The 19,535-nt window shown below is 43.6% G+C and overlaps 1 protein-coding gene across 16 annotated transcripts in view; it reads right to left on the bottom strand.

The window, feature by feature from the left end:
* Positions 1 to 14,745, bottom strand: part of NEO1 (neogenin 1) — a 102,496-nt gene extending 87,751 nt beyond the window's left edge. For 7 of the 16 annotated variants that reach the window (XM_083412964.1, XM_083412960.1, XM_083412966.1 and 4 more), the window contains exon 1: positions 14,006 to 14,211. In XM_083412964.1, the coding sequence (XP_083269090.1) occupies positions 14,006 to 14,150 (145 nt within the window). In that variant the 5' untranslated portion in view covers positions 14,151 to 14,211. Of the gene's footprint in view, positions 1 to 14,005 lie in introns of all 16 variants that reach the window. The other 9 variants (XM_083412961.1, XM_083412968.1, XM_083412965.1 and 6 more) reach the window with 8 other exon arrangements.
* Between the last annotated feature and the right edge of the window lie 4,790 nt (positions 14,746 to 19,535).

Below are 19,535 nucleotides of genomic sequence, written 5' to 3'. Positions count from 1 at the left end.
CCTTGGATATATCCTTTACTTTCCATTTGAATGAAGAAAAGTTTCCCTTATTGACAAAACTACACTGAAACACTACAAATGTTTTTGAGGAAGGGCCATAGCTTAGTGGTATAGTGTAAATGCATGCACAAAGTAACAGGATTAAATCACTAGCATATCCAGGAAGACATGGGGAAAAACCCTACACGAAAACATGGAGTCAGTGCACAGTAGGCAATAACAAGTTAAACAAGCCAATCATTAGACTCCATATAGGGCAGCTTCTTATGTTTCCTCAATTCCTCAATTCAGTTAATCAATATAGCTGTTTTTACTAAGTGTGTATGTGTCACTATTTTGGGGTCAGATTGAATCATATACCAGCAAATTCAGGTTGTACAATTACAGTTAATTGGGAGCTCTTCTGCCACAAAGCCACTTTCCCAAAAGATCAGACATGAGTAAATGCAGTGGAAAGCATAGGATAATACTTGCTTTGACGAAACATCCTCTAGCCTCCCCACAAACAAATGAGAATGAAAGTTCAGTATATAGCCAACACTGTTTAATCTTGCTACAAACATATCAGAGTGACTGTTCTATAAGCTACAGTTGCCATATGTCCAGAATTTCCCAGACAAAGTCGAGATTGGGTCATTGGAAACAGTGCCCAGGCAGAAATCGGTTAAATGTCTGGGAAAATCTGGACATATGGCAACCCACGTCAGAAGTGTAGATAGCTTTAAAATAGTTCAAAAACTTCTTTTTTGAGATTTTGAAAAGCTCAACAACTTTGGGAAAAACTAAGAAAAGCTCAACAACTTTGCCACTGCCCCAACTTTGGCCAAATTAAACTTGTGCGCATTAAGCTTTACACACTTCGCAAAAAAAGGGAGGTCGGGCATCCAGGAGAAAAGGCTTTGGCAATCCCATCCACCATCAAACTATATGCCACTTTGTTTTGACTATATGCCACTTTGGTTTTAGGCGTATGATCCCCGGAACATAATCCCTATGTAAATTGCAGGCTTACTGTATGTGCCAACAAAATTGTAGATGCATGTCAAAATCAGGGGCTAAAGCACAGGTAGTCAACCTTTTTATACCTACCGCCCACTAATGCATCTTTCTTGATGGTGAAATTTCCTTACTGCCCACCAGTGCTCAATGGAAGGAGGATTCAGCTTGTGCTGCAGAACCCCCTACCGTCCACCTAGAATCCTGAAACACCCACTAGTGGACGGTAAGGACCAGGTTGACAACCCCTGGGCTAAAGGATTGCTTCTAGCATAGAAATGCAATACGATCATGTCTTCCAGAGGGGTTACGTTCCAGAGATGGCATGTATATACAGAAACACATATACGCAAACCACTCTCTTGGACCTGCCCGTGTGAGCATTTCCCCCCTTTCCGAAGCTGTATGCCAAGTGGGCTTTGCCACACCCCACCCAAAGCAAGCAGAAGAGCTTTTAAGCCCTCTGCCTAGCTTACTGGCCTCTGCAATGCTCTCAGTTGGGCTCCAGGAGGCTCTCACAAGATCTTGCAGGACCATCCAAGTTCCTGCAAGCCTCTTAGAACCCAGTAAGCAAATTTGAGAGCTCCAGACTGCATTAAGTTGAAACTAGACGTGTTAGATGTGTGTAAATTGTGATCACACTGTAATTTCCTAAGCTCAGATCAAGTTACGTTCATGGATACAAAATTAAAAGAAATTTATCAACAATTAACATATACTTTGGTTTCTATCCACTAAAACTTCACACAACCAGAGTAAAGTTACCTCATCCCCCAAGGAAAAAAGTCTCTTCAGCTGCAATCACTTCCATTCAAGACATGGGATTTCTTTTATAGCCCAAACCACACTGCAAACCACTTGCCAGATCCCTACTGAGGGCCTCAAATATACGTCAGCTAGAACATGGAGTATAAATGAAATGAATATATTGGAAACAGAATAAGGAGGCTGCTCAGTTTTGGGAAGTCTAAGAGCATGAGCTAGCCAATTCAAGCACTTTTAAGTCCCCCTGAATCCAACAGTAGCTAAACATGCTCTAAAATGTATCGAACTATAGTAAAGAAAATTGGACTTTTAAAAGTGCTGAGCTTTGATTGATTTTTTAAAACTTCATGGTACCAGTATTTTTGTTTATCACACCAAGTTCGATTTTCATTTTGTATGCCAGCAAGTCACCTATACTTTTAAAATTATTTTAAAAAACAATTATTAAGACAATATGACAAATTAAATAGTAAACATTCAACTAATTCTACATCCACAACCATTTTAACAATTCAATTTTGCACCACAGCATATGAAAAAATCTAATTCACAAAATAGAGAATTCAAGAAAAAACACATAGTCTTTTCCCCCCTCCAAAATAAAATGGGGAAAAGTGAAATTGCAGAGATCTCTTTTCAGGTCAAAGTGAGGCAAGGCCCTACCTGCCAGCCCCACAGCTGTTAATCTTGACCCCAGGCATGTGGCACCATTAACTATAGCAAACTTCAGCACACAGAAGAACAGCCATGATGGACCAGCATCAATGTTAGAAACTGGGATAGAAAAGTTATTAAGCACATGGCTATGGGAGCAAAAGCACAATGTCTAGTCACCATCCCCCCCCCCCAATGCAGCAGCAATTTCTATCTATTTATTTATTTATTTAGACAATTCATTTGGTTCTTTTTGCATTTTGAGGTATTTGAAGGGTTATAACCAGCCACAGCAAAACAGGCCATACAAAGACCACAGTGGGACTTAAGTTTAGTCATGTAAAGGACAGTAACACCCAGTGAACTTCATGTCTGAGTGGGATTTTGAACCCTGGTCTCTTAGGTCCTAGTCCTACAGACATTCTAACTTCTATACCAGCATTTCCCAACCGGGGGCCATATGCCCTCCTGGGGGCCCCCAGGATATTCCAAGGGGGGGCACAGATAAAATTGTTTTAATGGAGGGCCACGACATGAAACTAGGGGGCCACAGAGGGAAATGAGAAGTGAAGACTGTGTCTCAGTCAGGCACCACATACTGCAACTATACTTCTGGAGGTGCTCACAATCAGGGAACTCTTATTCACAGGCACCTGGAGCACTGCTAAATTCAAACGCTGACAAGAATAGATGAAAAGTTCAAGTCAGTCTCCCAAACAGCCTACATATTGTGGCTGTTTGACCACAATAAAACACCTCCACATCATACCACCAGTATAATGAAATGTTAAGGAAAGAAAGCAAAGACAAAACACCAACAGCACCCCAACAAATGTGGAATCATAACATTATTGAACTCTTCTGGAAATTAAATGCAGGAATATATCTGGATGCACATGCTCTAAGAAAGAAATGCTTAGGGAAGCAGGGGTTCTATTGTTACTTTCTCCCAGATATAAATATGGGAATTAATCCATCTTTTGTGTAGATTTGCCAAAACAAATAATAAAATTGACATAAAAGATGGAAAATTCCTTCATCCTGGTTCAGTTCCTGATCAATTTAGTTGCCGACCATTTGGTGCACATCCAATTGACATGTGACCACCAATACATGGGTCCTTTTGGACCCAGAAGAGGGCAGAATGGTGGGAGGCGTAACAGGGCAGAACAGCTTTATGCAAGCTCCACTAATGCATGCGGGGTTCAGGAACAGAACTCCCGTGCAAAATGGTCACAGCCTATGTAAAAAGTGTTGAGAGAATCATTTTTCATCTCCCTGTGCTCTCATCCAGCTCCTGCCCTAAGAAATGATTAAATATAATAGTTGCCAATATCATGCCATTATACAAATCTATGGTGCACCCCACACTTGAAATACAGTGTACAGGTATGGTTGCCTCACCTCAAAAATAATACGATAGGGCAGCAGCTCCCCTATGAAGAAAGGTTACAACATTTGGGGCTTTTTAGTTTAGGAAAAAAGATGAATAAGGGTAGACATCATAGAGCTGTATAAGATCATGCAAGGTGTGCAGAAAGGGGATAGAGATATGTTCCTTCCTTTCTCATAATACTAGAAGCCAAGACCATCTAATGAAGCAAAATGTTGGACAATTCAGACAGACAAAATAAAGTACGTCTTCACTCACTACACAGTTACTACACAGTTCACTAGCACAAGATGTATTGATGGTCACTGATTTGGATAGCTATAAAAGAGGATTAGACATATTAATGAATGATAAGGCTATCAATTACTTTCAGCCATTATGTCTATGTAGTACCTTCAGTGTCAAAAGCATTATGCCTCCAATGCCAATTAATGAGAATCACAAGTGAGGAGAATGCTATTGTGTTCATATCCAATAGGCCTCAGGAGCAGCAAACATGAGAGTTGTGTGCCTTTCAATAAATCACTACATCTGAACCTAAGCTCTCTCCACCATCCCAGCATTTTTATGAAAATCATGTCCCAGGCAATATCAGAGTGAAGTCAACATGTGTCTACCCATTAGGGGACAGCAATTTTATTCATGTCCCATCCTGGAGTATGCATAAGGCAAACTCTGGACACTGGTGATGTAATTGCCTTTCCCAGTGATGTAAACTTTTACCCCCCGTTTTCCTTGTCACAGTGCGGACCCTAACCGCAATATTCTTTGATATATCTGAGGGGGTGAAAGCAACGGTAGGGAGGGTTCAATCAGTGACAGGAAAGATTTCCCATAATGCCTCAGTCACAAGAGCATATTTGGAGACTGCACAACTTCCACCTCTGGAATTACCGGGGGAGGGGGGAGTGCAAATAATCATGAGGTGGGGAGGGTTTAAGATGCAATATGGCCCTTAGGTCCCACTCCTCTCCCATTAACACCTTCAGGGCAGGGCATCAAGAACCTAGAGGCATCATAAATAGAGAAGAGCCAGTGAACATCTTCTTGGTTTGCTTTTAGCAGACCAATTTCAAATTGGCCATGGGAGTGCACCCATCACTATTATATATGCCAACTGGTTTGTAAAAACAGCATTTTCTAGATATAAAAACCAAACCACTTAATTACCTGGAAAGTTTATTAACACAGAAAGTGGTCTTGAGATTGTTCGTTCAGGAAGATAAAATTATTCACCCTTTATCCAGAGAAGAGACATTTCACAGATAGGTCTGGCACAATATCCTGGTAATGCAATATAAAATTTGAGTATATTGTATTTCCACATACCATCAAACTGTTCCTAGTACTGTTGCCTTCTTGGATGACTTCAAAACTTTACACTTCAAATCTTGCCATCACAGATCTTAAACCATCAATTTTTTCAATTGTTCATCAGCATCTTGTCATCAAATAAGGCAATTCCATCTACTATATTATATGAAATATATTCAGGGATGTGGAGTCTTACACAGTGTTATTTTCATCATGCATCAGAAATTTACAACAGGCACAGCATCATTGTAGAATAGTGTATTGGGAAAAAGAATTGGAAAGGTAATATGAAACTTTGGAAGGATGAACCTATGCTCAGTAGAATCCATACCACTGGCTTCATATGAAAGGTTTCCTATCACCATTTCTGCAGATCTGAATATAAGAAACTAACAGAAAAGCTTCAACTTTGATGAACAGAGTAAGAAATTTTGGGTGTGAGACCAGGGACATACATTTCTCAGTATTTTGGAGACATATGGGTTTTACAATTGAAAAAAATATTCAATGAAAGTTGAATAGCAATATAGTCAGTGAATATCATAAAATTGTCAGCCTGAATCTTCAGATTAAGTAGGAAATCTTCCCTAGCTACTGAAAGCAATATCATTTCACATTATGTAAGTGAAACATAGATGGATGTGGAGTCTCACTATAAAAATATAGATAGGAGTTCAACATGTGAAGAAAAGTCTATGTGAGAAGCAAACCTTTCCTGGACATAACCACTCATGTATAGGATGTAGCTTTTATTCTATGCAAGGAAGGTCTCTCCCAGGAATCTTGTTTTCTGAAGCATATTCTTGAGAGGTGCTAATGTGCCATACAGTAATTACAAAATTCGGACTTCATCCAAATCACAGAAACTAATCCAATGAGAAAAAAAATCAGGCTACTCAAAGGCAGCTTGAACCAATATGGGGTAGTGGTTAGAGTATTGGTATACCAGGGTTGAAATTCTCATTCAGCCATGAAGTTTACTGGGTGATCTCAAGCCAATCACTATCTCTCAGCCTAAGCTGCCTCACGGGGCTGTTGTGAGAATAAAATGGGGAAGAGGAGAACCATGTATGCTACCATGAGCTTCTTAAAAAGAGCTAGAAAATAAATTAAACAAAATTAAACAAATACATTATATTATAGTGTGTGCATATAAATGCAGTCATCAACTCAATAAAAAAAGCTGCAAAGCATCTTCAGCTCAGGATGGCCATAAAGGGTATGTCAACGTGCAAAGGTCATTATGTCCTGAATAGACAATCCTTGCTTCAGCTGCAGCACATTTCAAATAATTTTAGATAGAACTGATATTTTAAATCAGAAAGCAGACTAATCCTGATGAAATGAGACCGTCAGTAGATTCCAGGGGTCTTCCCCCCGCAATCCTCCTTTCTTTGCCACTTCAGAGGGCACAACATGAACTTGGCAACAATCCACGAGAATCCCATCACAGTAACAAGGACAAACACTGAATTGGAGACTGCTTCCTCACATCCTATCTTTTCATTGGTAGCTATGAGGCGTGAGCCTGTCTCACACAAGCATTTCCTCAGGTAGGGGCTTTCCCTGTCCTGGTAGTATAGTTCTGTTGCCTCAGGTCCCAAGATTAATGTTCTACAGCACCTACTATAGCTATTATCTCTGCTCTGCCTGGGAGCAACCTTTATGGAGCTGGAGAATATATTGGTATGCCCAGTAATCAGTGCTGCTCTATCACTTCCTCTTTTCTTTTCTGCAAAATACAATGCAGAAGTGCTGAAGAGCTCCCTTCAGCATGGCCACTCACAGAATATCACAGGACATTTTGACAACTTCAGTTTTTGGAGTAGCCATGGGTATGAAAAATGTATTTCATAATATTTTTTGTATTGTACAGCATTAATAGTGGGGGTGACCCTCCAGTAAAAACATCTGCCCTATTTTCAAACAAAAGGAGATAAGCATTTGAAGCCACTAGACTGGGCAAAGCTCCACTAGAATTAAATATATTGTCCATACCTCTAATGCCCCTTCAATGGTTCAAACGTAAGTTTGTTTCACTCAAATTTACACCAACAAGTTGCAAGACTGATCATTAAAACAGCAACAACAACAAAAATCCTTCCAGTAGCACCTGGATGCACACAAAAGCTCATACCAATAACAAACTTAGTTGGTCTCTAAGGTGCTACTGGAAGGATTTTTTTTATTTTGTTTCAACTACGGCAGACCAACACGGCTACCTACCTGTAACTAAGATTCATGATGTCACTCATCATGTCACTGCTCCCCGTTAACAGCATGTAATTTAGAAGTCATTCCTTTTCATAGCAGCAAAGGATCAAGCCCCTACCTCAGTATTCTTCCCTCCAATATCTCTGGATATTACAGAAAGAACAGAAACTATGAAATATATCACAGCTGGATATTAGACACATCTAATGGTTACACATGACCTCACAACTGCAAAAAGACACACTTTGACCATACAAGCAATAGCTCTCATTAATGTATTAATGCAACTTGAGTGATTTCACAACCTAGTGGCCTCTTTTCATGCTTATCAACAAACAACAATGAAGAATTTGGAATACTTGCTTCAGGATAACCAAAAGGATTCATTTAAAGGGGTACACTTCATTTGAAGCATCTGTACCAAATCCTGTCAGTTGTCATGGAAATATTGCATTTTAAGGACTATTGGGATTTCTTTAGTCTACTAAGATTCATTGCATGCTCATGTGAAAGATGTCTAGTTATGCTTCAGAAATTGTGAAAAAAGTTTATAGGAAGATTTTCTAGTGAAGCTGGAAAGAGTCCTAATGAGCAGAATGGTTTGTTGTATGCAGTGCTAGACACTAGCGCTGAGCCAAAACTGGAGAAGGCGGAGGGCAGCTTCATGAAAAGCTTGCTCAGATTTGAAAAGAGGGGGCCCCTTTTGGCTATTTTTCAGGAAACAGTGCAAATGGGCTGAACACTGCTCAGAAAACAACCCTGGATTACCCATGTAATTAGTAATGGAAACACAGTCTTCATGTGAACCTAGTGGTGTCAGCACATAACTAAACCTAACTGGTTACAACACACCAACAGTCACATGCATTGTGTGATCCCAAATTGGCTAGGCTGAATCAGCAAAAACAAAATGGCGAAAAGCCATGTGGTGATCAATACTTACAGCTTCTTTACTGAAACTGATGTACCATTTTAATTTACATGGTTAGTATAATGAGAAAAAGATTTTCTCAAAGTGTTTGTTTGTTGCATTTTTATTTCATTTTGTAAGAAATAGGTTGAAGTCTACCATCTTAAAGGGCCTTTTGATGTGAAAAGAATTTCTAACTGAGCCAGACTTTTTATTTTATGCATCACCTTATGATTTAACCAAATGGTATTTTGGGGTACTTCACATACCTCAAAGTGATTAAACATTTGATGTTTGTGTGCCCAGAAATAAGCTCATCTGATGCAACAGTTGAAAAATATGTAATTTATGATTTAGGCAAAACTGCATAACCTGTTGCTCTTAACTAAGGAGTAGGCTGCCTTTCATGGGCTACTCTCACCCACCTAAATGCCTATGGCTCACTAAGGTATTTAGCATGACAAAGCAAGAGTACACCCTCAAGATCTCTTAACTATTAAGGCATAACTAATTTGGGAGATTGGGAAAAACTACTGGGAATTAACTCAGTAAGAAGTGAGCTAAAAATCCCACCAGGATGCAAGGGAACAATAATGAATTCCCATCCTTTTCTTAGCAACCACGAAAGGCATTGCTTAAGGCAGAGCACAGAACAGGGGCAGATCAGCATCTTCAAACCTCACCTTATTCTTTGTTCCCACAAATCAACATGGTCTTCTGAAGGAGCATTCCCCTTGCCCTGATCACTCAAACATTGTTAGTGCAGAAAATGTATATATTGCCCCTTCCAACCAAGTCCCAAATCTGCATAGCCCTGTCCTGGATTCTGCTTCTTGCTTAAACTGTGATACAGAACATCCTAAGTGTGTAACTACCGGTACTTCAAACTAGCTTTTTCAATATAGACTAGCAAAATGTCTGCACGTGTGACAGATTCCTGGAAGGGTCACATCATGCAGGGTCACATCAGCAAAGGCCACTCAGTGTCAGAGCTTAAGGACATGTTTCACCCTAATTGTAGCTTCTGGACAACCTCACCCATTTCACAGTCACACAAGAGTGTGACAAAGTTTGGAATTGATTTCTGGACAGGTGGGGGAGGAAAGGAGAGTTCCAATTCTTATTCTTATTCTTAATGACATATATACCACACCCATCTGACAGGGTTGCTCCAGCCACTTTGGGCAGCTTCATCTAACTTCCACACCACTATCTCATTCACCTCATCCATTACTCGTTTTGCTCTCTCTGCAGTCTTAGAAAGTCAGCTATATAAGCTAATCGCCAAATGGCACCTTAAATCTAGGTTGTGGTCACCATAACAGAATATCTAGGCCCCATTTTTCCCCAATGGAATTTGTTATTATTATTCATTTCATTTCTATAGCACTTACACTTTTAAATAAAAAATCTCAAAGCAGTTTACAACACATTAAAACATCAAATAAAACAATCCAGAAAAAAACGAATTCAAGCTTCAAGTAAAATATTTCAAATCCTTCTCTAAGTGACATTTTGCTTTCTCCATATGTATTTACCTTTTTACCATATTTTCCCGTCTATAAGACGCCCACATGTATAAGACGTCCCCTATTTTGGGGGACTCAGATTTAAGAAAATGGGGGAAGACACTATCCGTGTATAAGACGCACCCTAATTTTTGACATTATTTTTTTAGGGGGGGGGGGAATACAGTAATTTATATAGCTGCCCCATAACAGAAGTACAGTGGTACCTTGGGTTAAGTACTTAATACGTTCCAGAGGTCCGTTCTTAACCTGAAACTGTTCTTAACCTGAAGCACCACTTTAGCTAATGGGGCCCCCTGCTGCTGCCGCACCGCCAGAGCACAATTTCTGTTCTCATCCTGAAGCAAAGTTCTTAACCTGAAGCACTATTTCTGAGTTAGCGGAGTCTGTAACCTGAAGCGTATGTAACCTGAGGTACCACTGTACTCTTGGAAGCCAGTGTGGTGTACCGGTTAGTGTGTTAGACTAAGCTGGGATATCAGGGTTCAAATCCCCACTTCAGTCATGACGCTCACTGGGTGACCTTGGGCCAGTGACAGCCTCTTAACCTACCTCATAGGGTTGTTGTAGGGATTACCTGAGGAGGTGGTGAACCATGTACTCCTTGGAGTAAAAGGTGGAATATAAATGCAATGAATAAGCTCTTCTGCTTACCTGCTTAAGAAGGCTGGAGGGGCCAACCAGATGGAGTTGTCAGTTGCCAACCTGGCATCCAGAGATCTCCCCATGGTCGCAATCGGACCTGTGCTAGTCACAAAACATGCTTGGCACCTGGGGAATTTCAAGTACTGTCTCTTTGTTATAAAGGCAACAGCTACAGTGATGAATGATGAATGTGTGAGGAGAGTTCTTTCACCTATCTCCTATCCACTTCTGCTTCACTGACACTACCAAAGAACAAGGGGAACCATCTGGGGTGGCTTGGCTCTGGGAAACACTGACCTCCATGCATAACCCATCCCTCCCATACTGCCCTTTTGGCAGAGGACAAGAGCACCCCAAATTTCTAACACAGGAGACACCCGTACATCTCTGTTCAAAATGATGAACATGAAGGATAACTCAAAATGCCTATTCTACCATTCAACCACTAAAATTGCGAGATTGGATAAGGCATAGTCTAAAACAATCAGATTATTACCAAGGTCTCCTTTTTAGATTCTCCTTAAAAATTGAGAACTCAAAGGGTAACCCTAAATAATGGGATGTCAAAACTTCTGGTAGCCAACACATACTTCCACCTCCCTAAATTATAAGTCAAGGCACACATACAGGGAAAAGGTTTACTCTGAGTATGTCTAGAGTAAGAATTACCCACCATCAGAAGAGTCCACCACCCAGTATCTCTTCATGGCAGGCATCTATCTGGCTGTGTGCCCAAACTGAAAGAAGCCAAGCTCAGAGTAGCCACTTATGAGTCAGACAGCCCATCTCCAAGAGCAGGTAATTCTGCTGCAGCAGAAGCAATGAGTTTCTTCCCTGCTAAAGCAAAGATACAACAAAACTGCCCCCCACCAGGGAACCGCAATGGAAGAAAAGACACCCAGGACAGGGACTCATGCAGAAGCACTGTAGTAGCCCCTTCCACAGGTTGATGTGAGGAGTTCCACAGGAGCCTATTTTAAATATTTATTGTAGCACACTAATAGCATGTTAATGACAAACTGTGTAGAAATTGTTTGGTGAAGATAGTCCTATGATACCTAAAATTTTGACTATTGGGGATGACATAGTCAAAGATACATCAAGAACTTATAGAAGTGTGACATTTATCCAAATAGTCAAAGCTTGAAACATGAAGTCTATTTCATAACAAAGGCAAAGCAGAACATAGTAACCAAGCTGAGCATAGGATAGACTGTTGGGCTGTTGGGATTTCATTGCCTTTTTACATATTTTGACTCACACCTTGATTTGAGAGTTGGGAAACTTCCCAGAGCAGTCAGGAACATGCATCATTAACTGCATATAGATGATAATGCCTATTTTTAATGTTCTACTTACAAAACTGTTCTATTCTCATATTCATTGACCACCGATAAAAAACAGATTTCCTTAAATTGGTGTTAACTTATACAGCTACACCCACATCTCTTTTCCCACTTCAGAACTTATTTCAAATATGCTTCAATCCACTTTTTATCTTAATACCCTAAGATAAACCACCACATCATAAGGCATAACACACTTTTAACAAAAACTGAAATGATGTTTTTGTAACTCCAGTTTAGTATATCAATACTTTGAAATTTGTAATCCTCCAAGACATTTGGAAAAAAACCCCAACTCATTTTGTTCTTTACGGACAGCACGTGCAACACATTAGCCTACATGTTCTGCGATTTACAAACTGAATCTCAGTCTGAATTGCATATACATATTGTAAGATTCCACACACACACACACCCAGCAAAATAGAAAAGCAGCTACTCTTAAGTCAACTTTCCCTGCGCACATACACTTTACAACTGCTCAAGAATATTGCTAGAAACTCATGTGGCTATCATTTCTACTACTAGTATTCAGATTCACTTTCAATTGTTTTGCTATTGGCCACAACCACAGAACACAAATGTAAAGCATACCAAAAAGGTAACACAAAAAGACCTACATATGTAAAAGGTGGAAAATCAAACCAATGAGCAGTGTCAATTTCAATTATTCAAGTCAGCATATTAGCACCAGTAATTGAACAAATAGTGGGGAGTATATTTCAGAACACTTTTTAGCTCAATATTTTTGGAATAAGCAAAAAGAAAATTAACCAACTGATTTCCCCCCTCAATATCTTAATGTCAGTTTTACCTACTTAAGAGACGTTCATGACTACAATACTGGACCTACATAACTTGCATGGCTATGTTACAGTATGTTAATCAGACTGTTAATGTACCTTATTTATGGTGGTATAAGCAGCCACCTAATGGCCCAGTTTAATAACTTTCCAGAAGCATAATCGGGCTACAAGCTGATTGTTTGGAATAAGCACCATGGAGCTCAGTGCAATTTGCTTCCAAGTAAACATACACAGGATCCCACTGATGTAAGCAGGACGTAAGTATACACTGCTAAATCCAACAGAAGTTAAAGCACGTTTCATGTTTATGGTATTACAACTCACACCACTTCCACTAGTGGGGGCGGGGAGAGAAGGGGGGGGAGGCGAGGGGAAGGGCAATGTGGATAGTAGGCTGGTTGTCTTCTTGAACACACCTGAGGCTCTTTGATTTTAAGAGAATTTCTCTCACCAAACTCAATTACTACAGAGAGAGAAAGGGGAGGGGTAATTCTGGCGAAGTATTCATTGATGAATACCAAATTGAAGGGATGGCTTTGCAGTGGCTGCCTCTCCTTCCTGTACAACGTAGTAAATGGCACCAGCAACTGATTACTACGGAGGTGTGCAGTGGCCTCTGCTGGCACATTAAACGTGTCCAACAGTGTGAGACTCTTACAAGTGGAACTGACCTCTTTTTAACAAAGCAAAACAAAAATCCCAGCACAAAAGAGGAGGAAAAACACGCCGTGAAATAAGGAGGAACAGATTTGTGTCACACAACCTATACAAAGCTGCCTCGATCTCCAGGTTTTGTTTTTTTTGTTTTATTAAGCTACCAGCGACAAAAGACTCACACTAAAAACAACACACAGGGAGCAGGACTGGGGAAAGGAGGAAAAAAATCACTGCCCACTCCTAGCGCGCTGCGCAAGGCCACTCGCAGTCTGCGGCAGCAACAGACCCTCCACAGCCACCCCTATAAATACTCCCTTTGCTCAGAGGCATGCAGGACAGGATCCCGTTGTTGTTGGCGTGTGTGTGCGCGGGCTGTGTTTTTCTTTTTTGAGAACGGGGAGGGGACCGGGGGGGGGGGTAAGAGGAGAGAGAGAGAAGGGAATTGCCCCCTTTCGGCGCAAGTTATTAATTAAAAAGAAATCGCAGACCCCACCCCCCAAAAGCACCGAAATGGCCCTCGGCAACACCGTCGCTTATTGATAAAAGCTGGAACTTGACGCGGTAGTAGCCCTCCTTGCCCACAACATGCCAGACAGGCAAACCTCCCCCCTCCCAAAAAAACCAACACCCCACCACGGAGGGAGTGGGGGACACGCGCAAAGCCTTTTTAAAAGGGGGGAGGGGGCCACAAACCAAGGCGCGCGCAGCCTCTCCCCCCCCCCCCGCTCTTTTTTTCCTTGCTCGTTCCCCCCTCCCGGCCTGAGGGTCTCTCTCACCTGCGGGCGAGAGGTTCTGCTGCTGAGGCGAAGAGCTGCTCCTGGCGGCGGCGGCGGCGACGCTCGACTCCGGGCGCTGCCCGAGGAGAAACGCCACCCAGAAGGAGCCGAGGAGGAGCCGCCGAGGGGCTCCCCGCGCCGCCATCGCTCCCCCGCTAGCCCCGAGCCCGGCGAGCGGGCGAGAAGCGCCGACGGAGGAGGCGGCGGCGGCGGCTCCCTCTCCTCAGTGGCGGCGGCGGCGGCTGTGGCAACTCCTCCTCAGACGACTCAGTCACAGGTCCTCCTTCCAAGGCGCCCCAAGTATAAAAAGAAGGCAGAGGAGGCGGCGGCGGCGGCGTTGTTCTCCGGTTTACTCCATGGCGGGCCGGTCCCAGCGCCGGGCTCTGAGCGGGGCTCCTTTTTCCTTCTCTCCTCACACAAACACACACACACACATACACGGCCGCCGCTGCGGCGGCAGCAGCAGCAGGAGGAGCAACAGCGCCCAGCGCGCGCGCGCGCGCCCGCGCACCACTACCACCACCACCACTCCTCCTCACTCGCCGCCGCTCACGCGACCAACCGTCCTTCCCCGCTCCTCCTCCTCACACAGCCGCCGCGCGCCGCCTCCGGCCATCGTCGCGAGCGCGCACGCTGAGCTGACAGAATTCCAAAGGAAAGGAAAAAGGGGGTGGGGCAGTCCGGGAGGAGGAGGAGGAGGAATGCGCGCGCACCTCCGCACGCCACGCGAGCCGTCGCGCGGAGCAGCAGCTCCTTGGTACTTCCCACCTCTCTCACTCTCTCTCCCCTCCCCCCGCCCCTTCACGGACATTCCCGAACTCCGCCTCGAGTGCGTTGAGTGAGAAGGAAAACCCGGCACGGCGCTTCCCCCGTCGCGCTTCCGACGTCCATCCCAAAGGAGGGGTGGGATGGAACGGGGCGAAGAAGAGAACGTTTGGGGGGGGGAGGATTCGACGGGAGGCGTGGGAGCGGGATGCAAAACCCGCCCTGGCTCCGCTGCAAATAGGAACGGGAGGTCTTTAATAAAAAAAAAAGGCTCGGAGACTCGGCGGGCTTGAAAGCCCGGTCGGTTTACTCAGAAGTAAAGGAGCCGCTGGGTTCAAGGGGGCCTTGCGACGGGGTGGCTGGGCTTGCAGAGGCGGCTGTCCTGCGCGCACACCTTCGTGTAGAGTGAATCCCCTTCCACCCCATTGAAGCCGGTGGGTTTGCTTTTGAGTAAACGTGTCCAGCCCAGGATTGGCTGCGGTGGAGGGAGGGAGACGGCAGCGGAGGGAGAGAGAGCCGCAGCAGGAGTCTCCGTACCCCGCTCGGTGCCTCCTGCTTATCAAACCGCATCCTTGCCCCACACTGCCTCCTTTGCAGGAGAAACCGAACCGAACCACCGCAACATAAGAAGGGTGCTTGGTGCATTTTTGCATTTCCCGCCGTCAACCGAGAACAAAAATCTGCATCTTTGTTCACAGCCAGAAATGTCTCGGGTTTTCCCTTTTCTTTCAAAGGCAGCATGTCCCTCTGCATATTGTTGGGAGGGCGGCAGCGGGAAGCTGCCCGCATGCCTGTCTGTGGGCTTCTTACCACCTGCATCTATCTATTTGCTGCACTCATTGGTTGCCTCGTGTAATCACAATTCCAGGTGATATGCAACAGTTGTATAAAGCTAAAATTAAACTATGGCAGTAGATGGAGCAGAGAAGAATGTGTTTGTGATTGGTGAAGTCACAGCCCCCAAATGGACGGGAACTCCCTTTTCGCCATAGCGCACTGGTTGAGTGTCTTGTTCTGCATGCAGATGCTCCTACGCTCAATCTCAGCATCTCCAGGCAAGGCTGGGAAATACCCCTGTCAGAAATCCTGGAAGGCGACTGCCAGTCAGAATAGGCAGTACTGAGCTAGATGGACCAAAAGACTGGCTTCCTCTGCTCTTTGCCACCTCTTCTCTCTCTTTCTCTGCGCCCACCCCCAATTCTTCCCCATCCTTTCCACCTGCCTGAGATCAGGTAGAGGGCTGTAGGTTGCTTTTGAGCCTAGCTGCAGAGCAGTCTCAGCCAGCAGATGGAGGTGTGTCTTCTCCCGCACTGGCTGGAGGAAGGGAATGGTGAAATAGCATAATTCGTAGAATTATAGAGTTGGAAGATGTCCTGAGGGTCATCTAGTCCAACCCCCTGCAATGCAGGAATCTCGACTGGATCATCCATGAGAGGTGGCCATCCATCCTCTGCTTCAAAACCTCAAGGGAAGGGGAATCCACCACCTTTTGTGGGAGTCTATTCCGCTGTCAAGCAACACTCACTGTCAGGAAGTTCTTCCTGATGTTTAGTTAGAATCTCCTTTCTTGTAACTTTTATTTTTTTACCAACAGCCAAACACAAACAGTGAAACCCCCCAGTCGGCTGATACATTGGATATACATAATCAATAAAACATATTCAAATCAACCATATGTACAATTTTATATATTAACACTCCTCCATCCACAAGGTTTATTTAACTTTTAACATTTTTATTGCCCCAAATTGTTCAAACCTACCCAAATAATTCAATATCTTCTCAAACCAATTCTCCTCTTTCTCACTGACCTTAAACCCTTTCATTCTGTGTATCTTCACAGTTAAAAAAAGGTAAAGGTAAAGGTACCCCCACCCGTACGGGCCAGTCTTGACAGACTCTAGGGTTGTGTGCTCATCTCACTCTATAGGCCGGGAGCCAGCGCTGTCCACAGACACCTCCGGGTCACGTGGCCAGCGTGACAAGCTGCATCTGGCGAGCCAGCGCAGCACACGGAACGCCGTTTACCTTCCCGCTGGTAAGCGGTCCCTATTTATCTACTTGCACCCGGGGGTGCTTTCGAACCGCTAGGTTGGCAGGCGCTGGGACCGAACGACGCCGCGGTGATTACAACCGCCGACCTTTCGATCGGCAAGCCCTAGGCGCTGAGGTTTTACCCACAGCGCCACCCGCGTCCCTATCTTCACAGATATTCTAAAAATATAATAATCAGTTTTTTCCTCCATTGGTTCACCCCTAGCTCTTCTGCATTTTTTCCAATTACTCGCTATAACCTGTCTGGCAGCAGTTACCATCAATTTTACCCATTTACATTCCTCTTTTGTTTTTAACTTGGTGCTACTCAGACTAATAAGAACTATTCATTTAGATATTCCCACCTTCCTACCCACAATTCCCAGTACAGTGGTGCCCCGCAAGACGTAAAACCCGCTAGACGAAAGGGTTTTCCGTTTTGAAGGTGCTTCGCAGGACGAATTTGCTATGGGCTTGCTTCGCAAGACGAAAATGTCTTGCGATTCCTGGGTTGTTTTTTTTCGCTCCCCACCCCCTTTTTCTAAGGCACTAAGCTGCTAATAGCCTTTTAGCAGCTAATCCGCTAATCCCTTAACCCTTTAATAGCCGCTAATAGCCGCTAAACCGCTAATAGCGCTAATCCGCTAATCCGATAATGGGCTTGCTTTGCAAGACAAAAAAACCGCTAGACGAAGAGACTCACAGAACGGATTCTTTTCGTCTTGTGAGGCACCACTGTATTTCCATACCAATCTGTTTCCAAAATTCATTAACTAACAGACAATCCCACCACATATGACTGTACGTTCCCATCACTCCTTTCTTGTAACTTGAAGCCATTGGTTCAGGTCCAAGCCTGCTCCATCCTCCATGTGAACAGCAGTGATACCTTGAAGTGGCGGAAGAATCCCGATAGTTAAAAACACCTGTGTTTTGGTTCTGACTCTTAAATCCCTTTCTGCTCTTTTCCTTCTAGAGTGGTGCTACATGTGTATGTTCTTCTGTCCTCCCCCCTGAGGAACAGGAGATAATTAGGCCTATTTCACACATGCATATTCATTACTTGAGAGCCTCGATGAAGTATCAGTTATGCCTTGTCTATGTCAGTGAGCCATCACAGATCAAAGACTAAAGAAGCATAGCTGTCAAGTGTCCCTTATTTGAAGGGACAGTCCCTTATTCCAGCGCCATGCCCCGCTGCTGTCCCTTATTGATGGATGTCCCTTAAATGTCCCTTAAATGATGTCCCTTAAATTTCTTTTTTTTTTTACTAATTTTTTTTATTCAAAATTATAACAAAACATATTTTCCAAAAACATATCCTTATTCCCCCCCATTTTTCCTCCCCCCACCCCCCACAAAACCCATCCCCCCACGCCACCCCCCGACTTCCCTCAGTTCCAGTCTTTGGTTTCTCCAATAATGTTATTTTCTGCATGTTACAGAGTTGTATAGATCCTCCAACTGTTTAGCTAATTATTATCAGTAAAAAATTGTGGATGTTTATTCAAAACCTGCCAAGGAGTCCAGTTCACTTTGTTGTGTCTTCAAATACTTTGTGAAAGTCACAGTTATCCTTGTCCCGTAGCTTATGTGTCAATTTTGCCAGTTCTGCATAATCCATCAGTTTTTCTTGCCATGATTCTTTAGTTGGGATTTCTTCAGTCTTCCATCCATGTGCTACCAGAACTCTCGCGGCCGATGTCCCTTAAATTTCAAAGGAAGCAGCTCCTCTCTCTCCTTCCCTCCCTGCCGGCCAGGGAGGCTCCAACTGTGTTGCTTGGCTGTGCTGCTCACCCAATAAAAAGTCTAAGAACGACTGGGGGGGGTGGAGCTTGCATGCCTCATGTGTGGCTAGTTAATGCAAGTTGAGGAGGTTTTTGAATGCTGGACGCCATTTTGTTGCACGTGCTGCTGCAAACTTTGCAGTGCAAAGCCAGGCCAGGGAGCCATCTTAAGTTGAGGCTGCATAGGCCTTGTGGTTAATGTGATTCAGATTCTATTCAGTTGAACCTCTGGTTACAAAGTTGGTTGGACAGCTACCAGCATGAGTTTGACCAGACTGCAGGAGGACAGGAAGACTGGAGTGCCTGGAACAGGTGAGGCTGCAGGTCCCTTATTTTGGCTTCTGGTCCCTTATTTTCAAGGCTGCTGGTCCCTTATTTTCAAATCTGTAAGTTGACAGCTATGAAGAAGGAATTTCCATATCACTTGTTATCAGCTCAAAACATTTGCTAATCTGCAGTCTGGTATACTCATAGCTAAAGGTGTCCTGAATATTATTTCTTAAAGTCTCATAATCTTACATGTACACTTTTTACATCTAACTCTTAACACTTCAGAACTCAGAGCACAAATTGTACCTCCGAAGGAAGGCAGGCAACAGAGAGCCATCGATACCTCAGTCTGTGGAATGTTTGTGGAAGTTCCATTGCATATGGTTTACATTCAAACATACCTGTATGTAAGGCAAAGCTCCAAAACTCAGTGCAGAGATCCTGCTCCTCACACAGAAGGCTCCAGGTTTAATCCCCATCATCTCCAGGTAAGACTGGGAATGTATACCGTTTGGAATCTTGGAAAGCCTCTGCCACACTGTAGACAATGCTGAGCTAGATGAACAAATGGTCTATGTACAAGGCAGCTTCTTATTTTTTTTTTTTTTTTGTCAACAAGGAATAAGTGCAGGTTTTTCTCATTTGGAACAAGCTTTCCTTTCCCCCTGCCTCCA

Source organism: Podarcis tiliguerta (assembly GCF_965153285.1).
Source record: "Podarcis tiliguerta genome assembly, chromosome: 14".
Lineage (NCBI taxonomy): Eukaryota > Metazoa > Chordata > Lepidosauria > Squamata > Lacertidae > Podarcis > Podarcis tiliguerta.
The sequence above is the reverse complement of the archived record's forward strand: the minus strand, read 5'-3'. Positions and strand labels throughout refer to the sequence as shown.